This window comes from Heptranchias perlo, chromosome 33 (assembly GCF_035084215.1).
Source record: "Heptranchias perlo isolate sHepPer1 chromosome 33, sHepPer1.hap1, whole genome shotgun sequence".
Classification (NCBI taxonomy): domain Eukaryota; kingdom Metazoa; phylum Chordata; class Chondrichthyes; order Hexanchiformes; family Hexanchidae; genus Heptranchias; species Heptranchias perlo.
Window position 1 is genome coordinate 6,493,438 of NC_090357.1, and position 13,227 is coordinate 6,506,664.

Below are 13,227 nucleotides of genomic sequence, written 5' to 3' on the forward strand. Positions count from 1 at the left end.
CTCCAATGAGTAGAGTCCCAATCTACTCAACCTCTCCTCATATGTCCGCCCCCTCATCCCCGGGATTAACCGAGTGAACCTTCTTTGTACTGCCTCGAGAGCAAGTATGCCAGTGGAGACGGTTTCTCCTTATTTACTCTATCAAAAACCCATATGTTGTGCATTTTTGGGTGTGTCTTCTGCTATAAATTATCCAGGAATTGATTGGGGGATAAAATTGCATCTTGTGCAGGACAAAAACCTGATCATAAGCTTGGAATTCCCCTTTACCCTGGGGAAAGACGCTGGCCTTTGCTTGGTGTCTCCCCCTATAGGACAGTTGAGACCATGCATGGAATTGGGGCGTAAACCCAACCCTACCAATCTCTGGGCAGCTTGTTGGAGCTCCAACACATTATGCCACTGTGCCAACCAAATGAACAGTAATTGTACGAACCTGAATTTAAAACCTTGGAAACAAGCGACAATATGTATTACATGTTAATTATATATAAATGGTTGTCAATTTAACATCATTGCATGTATTGTGTGCTTTTAATTTGAATATTTTGTTTCACCTCCCCACCCACCTCCAGGTTGCCACGTTTGTGGGTCCAGTCACTGCCATTCCAGTGCTCCTATTCTCTGGATTCTTTGTTAGCTTTGACACTATCCCCACCTACCTACAATGGAGCTCCTACGTCTCTTATGTCAGGTACGTGTTGTTTTTCTCTCTTTTATCAGTACTGCTGTAGTAATAGCTCCTCCCTACTTCCCTCTCCTAAGCTCCAAATCCTACCTGCTCAACTTCCAACTTGCATTCCTGCAATCTTGAAATCGAGGCTCACCCCCCCTACTCTAACTCCTGGGACCTCAAAATTGTGGAACTCTGCACTTCCCTCAATCTCCTGTTTCTCCTGCAGTGTGCAAGCTTTTAAAACCCAGGCTTGGTGTCATCTAACTACTGCTTCCTGATTCATCTTGTCCACTCTCTTACTCTTTTCAACATATTGTCAGCTGTGGCTCAGCGGTGGAACTCTTGCTTCAGCGTTAGAAGGTTATTGGGTTCAAGTCTCACTCCAGCAATTTGAGCAAAAAATCTCGGTCGATGCTCCAGTACTGAGGGAATGCTGCACTGTTGGAAGTGCTGTCTTTCAGATGACCCCCTCAGGTAGATGTAAAATATCCCATGACACTATTTGAAGAAGAACAGGGGAGTTCTACCTAGTGTCCTGCCTAATATTTATTCCTCAACCAACATCACTAAAAATACAGATTATCCAGTCACTATTTCATTGCCGTTCGTGGGACCTTGCTGTGCATAAATTGGTTTCTTACGTTACAACAGTTACTGAATTGGCTGTAAAGCAGTTTGGGGATCGTGAGGTCATGAAAGGCACTATATAAAGGCAAGTTCTTTATTTCTGTTGATGTCCTGCACCTTGGGCCTTGCTCCTTAACCGAGATTTCTTTTAAAAGTTGGCATATTAAGTGCTGAGCATCTAGAGATGGCCTCTTGAAGTATTAAGCTGAGAATCTCCTCAAGGTTCTCCCGATCGGCCATCATAACTTTTGCCAAAGATCGGCGGATACCCGATTTACATGTCTATCCAGGGTTACGGCGACCCAATAGGAGAACTCCCGAGGAAATTCCCGACGTTAGAAACATTTGGGGTGGAGCTGGAGGGTTTTTTTTTTTCTTTTTTCCCCTCCAGTTTTCTCTCTCATGAAGTTTTGGTGGGGCATTCTCATTGGGGCACTGTATTCCAGGTGTGGGCTGCCCTTAAATACCTTACCCAACTGGCGAGTTTTCATGAGTGAGACTAGTTAGCAAGTGTCAACAAGCTACAGCTGTGCAGGGCGTCACAGCTCAGTCTGTTCCTGTCTTCACCTGACGCCCACAACCTGCATCTTCCAGCAGGGACCACTGCACAGTGACCGGAAATGGGAACCTTACCTGATTTCCTCACCCCCCTCACCACCTCGCCCCAAAACCCAGGGATGCTGAAATCAGCTGCATCACTCCTAACTGGTGCCCCAGATGAGTTACATAGAATTACATAGAGCCGACAGCACAGAAACAGGCCATTCGTCCCAACTGGTCTATGCCAGCATTTATAAGAACATAAGAAATAGGAGCAGGAGTCGGCCATATGGCCCCTCGAGTCTGCTCCACCATTTATTAAGATCAAGGCTGATCTTCAACCTCAACTCCACTTTCCCGCCTGATCCCCATATCCCTTCATTCCCTTAGAGTCCAAAAATCTCAGTCTTGAATATACTCGACGGAGCATCCACCGCCCTCTGGGGTGGAGAATTCCAAAGATTCACCACCCTCTGAATGAAGAATTTTCTCCTCAACTCAGTCCTAAGTGGCCAACCCCTTACCCTGTGATTATGCTCCACATGCGCCCCCTCCCACCCCTCTTCATCTAACCCTATCAGCATATCCTTCTATTCCTTTCTCCCTCACGTGCTTATCCAGTATCCCCTGAGTTGACATTGATGTAATGAGAATGCATAAGATTAAACACTGTGAAAGTTTCAACTTATGCCATAATGGCGGTGGGGTCAGATGCTCTCTCAGGATGATGTAAGGGTTACGGTATTCCATTTGGGTAATTTTGGGGAGTTCTATGATGTAAAGTGAGCAAAATGGACTTCCAAATGCAATTAATTTTAAGAGAGTAACATGACCATTTGCTCCTTTTTCTTGGTGAAACAGGTACGGCTTTGAGGGTGTCATCTTGTCAATATATGGACTGGACAGAAAAAATCTGACATGCAATGCCGAATTTTGTCCTTTTAAGGAACCAAAGAAAGTTCTGCAAGAGTTGGATGTGCAGGACGCAAAGCTTTATATGGATTTCATCGTCCTTGGCATTTTTTTCATTATTTTGCGTCTCCTGGCCTACCTCATACTGCGATACAAAGTCAAGTCCGAGAGATAGAGAGAGAACTGCATTGCAGGTGAAAATACTGCAGCATTCAGTCGCGTTGTCGATGAGCAGGATTCATTCTACTGAGTTTTCGAAAAGGCTGGGCCTGTGTTGGGCGCAGCAGTTGACTAGGCCTCAAAGAACAGTAATCTTAAAAAAAAAACTTCAACCGTTACGATGACTTGTGATAGGCCTTTTTGTTTTATGATTTTATTTTTGCCACTCCAGTTATTTGATTGAATTTTTATTAATTGTTGTCCATCTGGAAGACGGTTTGTCAGAGAAAACAACCTTTTGGAGCTTTACAATGGTACTGTGACCTTCTGCACAGTGACAATGCCAGAATGTTCTACCTACTCACTACGTTTGTTTGAAGAAGCCCTGTTTGTGAATTGTTAGTTGTTACGCTACTCTGAAGAAGATGGGGATTTTTTTTTAAAAGGAAAAAAAAATGAAATTTTGATTTCAGGACAGGATTGTTGATAAGCACAGTTTTTGTAGGACAATGTAATGCTTTACTCTCTCACCTGGAGCATGTTAGCTTGTAGCACGTCTTGTCAAATTAAAATAATTGTAAGTTTAAACAGAAGCAAGGCATTACAAACTAGGCTTTAAATGCTATTATAACAGGCATTGTGGAAAATCTATGTTAGTTTTTGAAATTTCAAAAGTATATTTAAAAAAAAGTACAGTCTTGAAAGTGTTAAGCATTTAGAATAATTGTAGGGTAAACAATTTTTACAGAATTTTGTATTAGTATTATTTTTTTTATTTTTTGGTATTTAGAGATTTTCTTCCTTAGTTATTAAACAATAGGTATAGATTATACAAGCCTTTCTTCATCCACATACCACAGGTTACTGATCTTAACTTCCAGCCATATTTGTATTTGAACATTCTGGTATAGCGATAGAACACCCTCCATTTTGTGTTGCTCCATTGTACTGTGCACAGACTCACCTTGAGTGCTTCTCATCTTAAAATGCACCATTTCTTTCAAAACTGAAATATTTAAAATATTTAGTTAAAAATCTTGCTATTTTCGATTTTACCACTTTTCACATAATCATTTATCAGTGTTTTTGTACTCTCTCCTGCATTGTGACATTGCGATGACCTGTGCACATCAACATATCCCTCATCCGTACACTATAAAGACCTGTGAGATATCCTTTGTATCCAATGAGTGGGGATGATCTCATAACTCATGAGTGGGGTTACCACGTGTTGGTTTTTTTTAACTAGATTCGTCTGGGATTTCAGTTCAGCTATGTGGAAATTTCTAAATTGTACCCTGCAAATCAAAAGTCTTTTTTTTAGGTGCAAGTTTGTTTTCTCTACGTATCTTTGTATTTTATGTTGCGGAGGTATTAGTGATTCTGTTATTGAGGTTTTCATTGAATTTTAATAATCAGCAAATACATTTTTGAACTCGAGCCCCAGTGACACACAGTTATTGTGTTCTTCATCTCGCTTTGGACTTGACAAATAATGACAAACCTACCCTCGTGAGTCATTATCAGGGTCACAAATTGGTTATAAATCACATCCAGGTCTTCATAGTGTGTTCTTGTTTATCCCATATATTGAAATTTGATTGAGTGAGGAATTGGTATATAGGCTAATCAGAAGATGGGTTTTATGGTGTCTGACCATCTTTAGTTCCAGTATGGCTGGAGTAATAATCAGTATCTTGTGGTGACGTGGGTTCAGAATGTTTATACTTTGAACAAGTTCCAGTAATCTCCATGAAGCATGGAAACTCATGGCAATGTCCTTGCCTTGTATTATACAAAATAACTTCTTCAAAAGTGTAGTTGTGAAGCTTTCTTTGCCATGATAGAGCAGTACTTTACAGTCAAAGTGTTAATGACCTTTGGCCACATCAGTGTGACAGACTATATTGTGGGAGTCTGTTTGCTTGTACAGTTTTATAATTTTAATTTCAATACACTTGAGTTTAACTTCTTGGAAGAGCAGTGTCCCTATTACAGGCTCGTACAGCTCGTATTGGATCTCCTACAGTCGCCATTTTGATCGCTCACATATTATCTTTGTCTTTTTCTCTGCAAATATTTTTATTGCCAGATTCAATTCTCCAATTTTTTTTAACTTTTCATCTTGTATCTATAGTCTGGCCCAACTCACTTGGTTGTGAAATCCCCAACACTGTTCAGTAGAATCAAAATTTAGGCCAGAGGGCTTTGGTGCCCTCTTTCTCAAAGTAAAATGTGAAGCAGTTCAAAAACAGTGGCATTTTGACAATGGCCCTTTTAATCCCCCCCAAGTAACCATTTAACTACCCAGCATTCACTGTTGGGTACCTTAAGGCAGTAGGGTGCCTTAGGAATCGTGGAGCATTAGTCCCATCCTTTCCACAGACCATGTCCAACCTACTATCTCATGGACTCTACACAACCCAATTGATCTCTCAAGGAAACATTCTGTAAACATTCTCCCTTGAGACACTAGAGAAGCTGGGATTGTTCTCCTTAGAGCACAGAAGGTTATGGGGAGATTTAATAGAGGTGTTCAGGAATTGTGAGGGATTTTAATAGAGTAGATAGGGAGAAACTGTTTTCCCACTGGCAGGAAGGTCGGATACAGATTTAAAATAATTGGCAAAAGAACTAGGGGGGAGATGAGGAGAATTTTTTTTAACTCAGAGTTATTATGACCTGGAATGCACTGCCATAAAGGATGGTGGAAGCAGGTTCAGTAGTGACTTTCAAAAATACTTAATGGATAAATACTTAAAAAGGAAAAGATTCCAGGGCTATGGGGAAAGAGTAGGGGAGTAGGACTAATTGGTAGCTTTTCAGAGAGCTGGCACAGGCATGATGGGCCGAATGGCCTCCTTCTGTGTTCTATGATTCTAACAGACCCTTCATCAAAAAAGGTAAATCAAGCAAACCTCCTATCTTGTACAATTTTGACCAGTTACCTTCCTTGGCATGACTCTCCAATAGCTAAGGGAACCATCATATTCCAGACAGCATTCAATTATCTTGATCAGTCCCAACCCTTTGGTTCCCTTTATTATTGCATCCCTCTGTGACCCATCTATGTGCTTCAGTGGGGACAGAACTTTTATTTACTTACTTTCTTTTCTCATCTACCATCCAATTCGAGTAGACAGGCAAAAAACCAGAGACAATTCAATGGACCAGGGAAGGTGAGTTTGAATTTAAAGCCACTGCAGAAATCATGTTCATTGAAGCTTTAAACCACAGTTTCATGAGGACAAAGATAAAGTTAGGGGCCTTGGCGGGAGAAAGAAGGTCAGTATTTGGTTCACCCAGCCCAACATTCAATCTTGCAACTTTTCAATCCCGCCATTTGAGCCTGTGCTTCAAATTCTTATTTTGTATTTTTATATATTTGCAGAATGTAAGTTTAGATGATTTTAATGCGACATAAAGCATAATTGTTCTTCAAGAATCAAGAGGATTTAAAATATAACCAGTGCGAGCTTGGCAAGAGGGAGGCTGCCTCTTTGTATTTGCAGAATCAATGCAATTGTAAAGATTTAACTGCCATATGTGTATATATAGCGAAACAGTCTGCAAGGATGTCAGACAATTCAGCACGTTCATTGGACCCATTTGTATCATACGGTTCACTTGAAAACTAATGCTACGAACCGGTGTCTGACGATCCGGGCAATATTTGAATTAGCTCTTTGCAATCATTAACGATGGAGCCTCATCATCAGCTCAACCTTTTCCAAGACTCACTTAAGTTAAAAGAAATGAAAACCCGCAAATGCAGGAAGTCAGAAATCGAAACAGAATGCAATCTGCCTTTAATTCGAAGTTGCTTATTCTGTCTTATCTGTCCATTCAAATTGAAATGGTGCAAAAAAAAGAATTCCTATTGAAACAGCAGTACTGGGTAATTTTACATTTTGTTTTCAAGCAAAAAAACAACTTGGAATTAACAAGAGTAGATTGTATAAGTTTGGCAGGTCAGTTAGTGTGTGTTAGAGCAAGGTTGGTTAACATTTCTGGCTGGGACCTATCGGCATAAATGATGATGTGTCCAACCCTAAATGTTAACTTATCTTCCTGTTTTTGGATGTCAATCATTCTGCTTTCTTTAAAGAATTAGGATCCATTTTAACATTTTCTTTTTCTGTTGAAAAAAACTTTATGGACTTCTTGCTGTTTCAGCAGTTAGTACTGTCGATGCCATGATTGAATAGTCATGATGTGGAGATGCCGGTGATGGACTGGGGTTGACAATTGTAAACAATTTTACAACACCAAGTTATAGTCCAGCAATTTTATTTTAAATTCACAAGCTTTCGGAGGCTTCCTCCTTCATCACCTGACGAAGGAGGAAGCCTCCGAAAGCTTGTGAATTTAAAATAAAATTGCTGGACTATAACTTGGTGTTGTAAAATTGTTTACAATGATTGAATAGTTCAGAGGAGTTACTGAGCCAACACTGAGGGAATTGATTGGACTCCCACATCTCCCAGGGCTTCCACTCCTGATTACTGTCTGGTGTCTCCTGTTAGGAAGTTTGGGTGAGTGGACGTTAGGTGACGATCGAGTTGGGTGTGATGCGATGCCCTCCGTGGTCCAATAACCTGCCAACACTCACTGTCCGGACAAACACATGAAGAATGACCACCTGGGCAAGGTGCAACAGGGCTCTCCCAGTGCCCGTGGAACTGTACCCAACAAGAGAAAAGGGAGAGAAAATTGGTGAAAGGAGACTTCAAGTTAATCATAATTAGTAAGTTAATTTTAAAATGGATCCTGCGGTGAGTGATTTCTCTTTAAGAGTAATAACTTTTTTTTCACTCTGACCACTCCTGTTGTACAACTGATGCTTGAGGTAAGAAAATGGAGAGAATTAGCAGCAAAACCCCAGCAATAAAAATGTCAACATCTTCAGGAAAGAAGGGAAGAAAATTGGCAGGGAAAAGAAAGAACAGAAAATCTATGGACCGCCATCATGTTGTTAGGAAATGTTAGGAGTGAGCTTCAGGATCCCAAAGGGCGAGACGGATCATAAACCTGTTTTAAACAGACATGGGTCCATTTTGGGAGACTCGACTCCGAGTGCAGAGTCATGCTCGGCGGCAGTGCAGATCGCAGGATCGGGCGTGAAGATCGGTATTCCTGATTCTCCGATCCGCAGTCCCCATCGAGCGAGACTTTGGGTCTGAAGTTGGAATCTCCGAAAATCTACCCGACGGGAAGCATGGTTTTTGACCTGCATCAAAATAGGTGACGTTTTCAAAACAGAAAGAGGGACTATCTTGATGAGGGAAACTCGAACTCCTCGAGTGAAGCTGCCGCTGCAGGAGGTTAGACTCATTCAAGTAATAACTATATACTGTAACTGTAATACAATAAGGATGGTATTCTGGAAGGATCAGATCAAGTGGATTGAAGGTCCTTCTACATCCGAACCTGTCTTATTCAGTTGATATGTGTATTTAATCAGTCACTGCAATGATACAAAAGAAGACATTTATGTTACATGTTCTACTGTCTGGGTGGTTTGCACATTAATTTTAAAGGTTTCATTTTTGCACCTTTGACAGAAAGATGTTTCAATCAGCACTATCTTTACGAAATCCCAACTTATTCGATGACGTTTTGTTCACATTCATGTGCCAGCTCAGGCCTGGGAAGGTGCTAAGAGGAAATACTGAAGGGATTTATATGCTTTAAAGATTGCTGGGGTTTTTTTTGGTTGCCCTTGATGGTGAGTAAACTTAGACCTGGTGCAGTACTGAGCGGAACAATTTGGGAGGTCCCAGGCTTGATCCTTGATTTGAGCTGAGTTAGCTGACCACAGTTGATCTCAACAGGCCTGTATTAGGAATGGGAAAAAATCAAACAGTGTTCCTGCCCTTAATTGGTGTCCAATGACCCATGCTAGAAAATGCTTTTGTGTGTGTGTGTGTGTGTGTGTGTGTGAACGTTGGGTAGGAACACGATTGGGCTTGGATATGATGCTCTCCACAGTTCGATAGCCCGCTGAAACTCGCAGATTAGGTTTACGTGTGAAGAGTGGCTGCTGGGACCGATGGAATTGTTTGCCAGAAGAGTCAGCAACTTCAGGAGAGAGAAAGGAAGGGCTAAAAAAAAAACTGAAGGGATTTGAGGCAAGTCCATAATCTCTTAAAAATGCTTTAAAGAATGTTTTATTTTAGTGAATGAACCAAACATGTTTTCTTTCCATGGCTTGTTCTGTTTACATTGCACGTGCTAAAGACTTGAATGTCAGGCTGATTTTTAAACAGAACTAAAGTCAACAAACGGGTCACATATTAATAATGTTTATGCAAATCAAAGATGTGATGTCCAAAATTGCTAATGAATATTTATACCAGTGACTTTTGTTCTACTGTACGTTACTTTCTGTAAGAAGTTTCTGTTAACAAATATTACTAATAAAATGACTATTTATATCCTGGACTTTGTTCTATATTGTATTACTTTTTCTGAACTGTTTTAAATGTATGTGGTTATCTGAATGGAGGCTGAACAGTGCTGAGGACTGGAGTGTTCTCTCTCTCTCTCTCACCCACTAAATAAAAGCAAATCTCATAAGGGGTGGTGCCAACTAATGGCCATTAAATATGATGACCCATAGTGGGTTGTCACCTGACACATTTTGGATTGGACAGGGGTTTGAGCGGCCCAGAAATCTCTGATGTACCAATTGGACACAAAGCATGAAGACTTCACTTGGTAACTATGTGTAGCAACATATATTTGTGAAGATTTCCTCAGTTAAGTATTGCTTGTCAAATTGTATTCTTTAGAAGGTGCTGACTCATGTTGGAGTACCAGGTGCCAACACCACTCCAGTATCTCACTCAAGTGGCCATTCTTTATGCTGTTGAGTGCAGTAGGCTTTTCACTCATGTAAGGCATCTGCCCCCAAGCCCAACCCTGTTCCTCACCGGACCTCCACCCACATACACTATCTAGCAAGGTGGGCAACTGGATAGTGGTCAGATGCAGGAACTCTCGCTGCTTTCCCCTTCTCTAACCCAGGAGTGCTGAGATCAGCCATTTCCACCCAGACTGGAGAGCGAATCTCTGTCTTCCTAAATACGGAATTTCTGAAACTCGCCTGAAATACGCAAACCACTAAGGAAAAGGACAATGTCACAGCTTAGATAGTAAATGCACCAAATGTATTATTGGAGGAATGACTGTGTAAAACAAACAGTACACCAGACAACTGCTGGAAAAAAAAACTTTTAAACAAACCAATGTTAGTGGTAATTTGTGAAAAAGTATCACTACAATTTACTTGATTTCAGTTTTGTTGCACAATTACCATGAATTACCTCATGGTAATTGAGGTAAACCTGCATGATAATCTTTCTCCTGCAGGGCTGTAGGAAGCAGTCATGAGGAGCCTCACGTTGCATAAAGTTTGCTATTTTTTAAAAACAAGCTGGTTCCTTATTTTAAATGCCATTTCTCCCTGCGCTGGATGTTAAGAGTTTAGTCACAAACTGTCGACATTCTCAGCAGTGATTACTTTTTCCACAATTTACTTGTAATCAGATATTTACGAGAGACTTTTGAAGAGTTAGATTCATTCGACTTTTGTTTAAATCTTATTGCAATATCCCCAGTACAACATTTGCACATTACGTTGCATAGGACCAAGTTTATTACATGTTGTTTTGTTTTCAAAGTTATTTTCTTGCAGTGATGAATACATTTAAAGGTGTGAGGTTTTATATTTTACTGTCGAGGTTCGTAGTTTTGTTTTCTGTAAAATGTTAAACTTTTAAAAATTCGTAACTTGCACTGGATACATGCCAGTAAACATAATACATGCATATAATTTCCACTAAAATAAAACTTACCAGAGGCAGATTATTCCATTCATTAATGCATTCTTGTGCATTTTATTTATTTGTCATGTTTTCATTTTTCTTACGTTTCATTTATTGATACTGTTTGCATGCATTTCCTCATTCCGCTATTTTCCTTATTGTGTTTCCCTTCTCTTCCCTCCTCTCTGCACTGTCAATCCCTCTTCCATCCACAGCGATTCAAGGAATGCTGCTCCGACGCATGCGTGGTGTAGAGCCTTCAGGGATTCCCGGGAAGCTCGCTCGCGCATAAAGGCAACAACAACAACTTGCATTTATATAGCACCTTTAAATGTAGAAAAATGTCCCAAGGCGCTTCACAGAAGCGTAATCAGACAAAAATAGATGCAAAGCCAAATGAGATATTAAGGTGGGGTGACTTAAAGCTTGGTCAGAGTTGGGTTTTAAGGAGGGTCTTAAAGGAGGAAGAGAGGCTGAGAGATTTACAGAGGGAATTCCAAAGCATAGGGCTTAGACATCTGAAGGCACGACCACCAATTGTGGGACAAATAGAGTGGGGGATGCAGAAGAGTTCAGAGTCAGAGGTATGCAGAGTTCTCATTGGGTTGTAGGGCCGGAGGAGAGTACAGAGACAGGCAGGGGCGAGGCCGTGAAGGATATTAAAGCCGAGAATATGAATTTTAAATTTAATGCCTTGGGGGACCGGGAGCCAATGTAGATCAGCGAGCTGAAGATTACGGAGTGTGGTGGATGGGAGGCTGGCCAGGAGAGCATTGGAATCGTTGATTATTTAGGTGACAAAGGCATGGATGTGGGTTTCAGCAGCAGATGGGGCTGAAGCAGGGCGACGTTACGGAGATGGAGGTAGGCAGTCTTTGTGATGGAGAGGATATGGGGTGAGAAACTCAGCTTGGGATCAATTAGGATGCCAAGGTTTTGAACCATCTGGTTCAACCTGAGATAGAGAGAGTGGGCTAGAATTGGTGGCAAGGGTACAAAGTTTGTGACATCGGCCAAAGACAATGGCTTTGGTCTTCTCAATGTTTAATGGGAGGAAATTGCAGCTCATTCAGGACTGGATGTTAGATAAGCAGTTTAACAGAGACCATGGAAGGGTCAAGAGAAGTGGTGGAAAGGTAGAGCTCGGTGTCATTGGATGATGTTGCCAAGGGGCAGGATGTAGATGAGGAAGAGGAGGGGCCCGAGTATAGATCTTTGAGGGACTCCAGAGGTAATGGTGCAAGGGTGGGAAGAACAGCCATTGCTCAAGGTGCTCTGGATATGATTGGGTAGGGAACAGTGGTACCAAGCAAGGAGGTGGGTCTCATGGACGTGATGACTTCAGAAAGGGCATGAGGGGAGATAGGAGAAGAATTAGAGAAAGATGTGGGTTCTGGGCTAGGGCAGGGGAGAGTCATGGGGGAGGTTTGTTCCAGGATATTAAACCAGTGATGGTGCAGGAATGGTGATCGATGTCCAAGTCAGGATGGTGTGTGACCTGGAGGTGATGGTGTTCCCATGGCATTGTTGCTCTTGTCCATGACACTAGGGATCAATCCCATTGCTCTCGTCTGCACTACTTCTAGTGCTTGAATGTCTCCCTTGTTTCTCTATGTGGCAGTCCAGATAGTGAATGTCAGCAGATGGTGGTTTGACTGGTGGGGTGGGAGGGCATCAGACTCTAGCCAGATCTTATCCATGCCCACAAGTGCACTTTCCAGCAGGGATAGCAATCAGGGAACCTTAGCTGATTTGTTTTCCCTTCCTTGACACAGCAACAACAACTTGCATTTACATAAGCATCTTTAAAATAGTAAAACGCCCCAAGGCACTTCACTGGAGTGTTATCAAAGAAAATTTGACATAGAGCCACAAAAGGAAATATTAGGACAGGTGACTAAAAACTCGGTCAAAGAGGTAGATTTTAAGGAGAATCTTAGAGGAGAGAGAGGTGGAGAGGTTTAGAGCGGGAATTCCAGAGCTTAGGGTCTAGGCAGCTAACACAAGGGTGCTGAGGCCATTTGTAGCAGCTCTACCACCAGTCTGCTCTGATTTTTTTTCAAAAATATACTTTATTCATAAAATTTGCAGCAATACATACAATACAGTTGTCATATCACATTCCAAATGTACACAATACAGATTATACAATTTGTAGGTTACATTAAGTACAGTTCAATGAACACATTGTACATAATTACAGTTCATGACACTCTGGGATATCTCATTGCATTATGCTCAATACAGATTATTGATTACAGATTTATTACAGGTACATTACAGCAATTTGAATTTCACATTCTGCCCGGGGTGGTTTTTCCCTGATTTCAGCCCCTCGGTATACAATGGCAGGAAGGCTCTAAATGGTTGCCTTTCCCCACAGAGCCTTTGCAGCGGCCCCAGTCTGCTCTGATCAGCTAGCTCAGGACTTTCCTGATCTCAATGCTGTAACCAGCCGAGCCGTGAAGAGAGCTAATCCGATAT

At 41.5% G+C, this 13,227-nt stretch overlaps 1 protein-coding gene across 2 annotated transcripts in view; it reads left to right on the forward strand.

Annotated features, from left to right (window-relative positions):
* Positions 1–3,412, forward strand: part of abcg4a (ATP-binding cassette, sub-family G (WHITE), member 4a) — a 58,899-nt gene extending 55,487 nt beyond the window's left edge. For both annotated transcript variants that reach the window (XM_067970750.1, XM_067970749.1), the window contains exons 13-14: positions 576–694; positions 2,705–3,412. In XM_067970750.1, coding sequence (XP_067826851.1) covers positions 576–694; positions 2,705–2,930 — 345 coding nt within the window. In that variant the 3' untranslated portion in view covers positions 2,931–3,412. The remainder of the gene's footprint in view (positions 1–575; positions 695–2,704) is intronic.
* Positions 3,413–13,227: the final 9,815 nt, after the last annotated feature.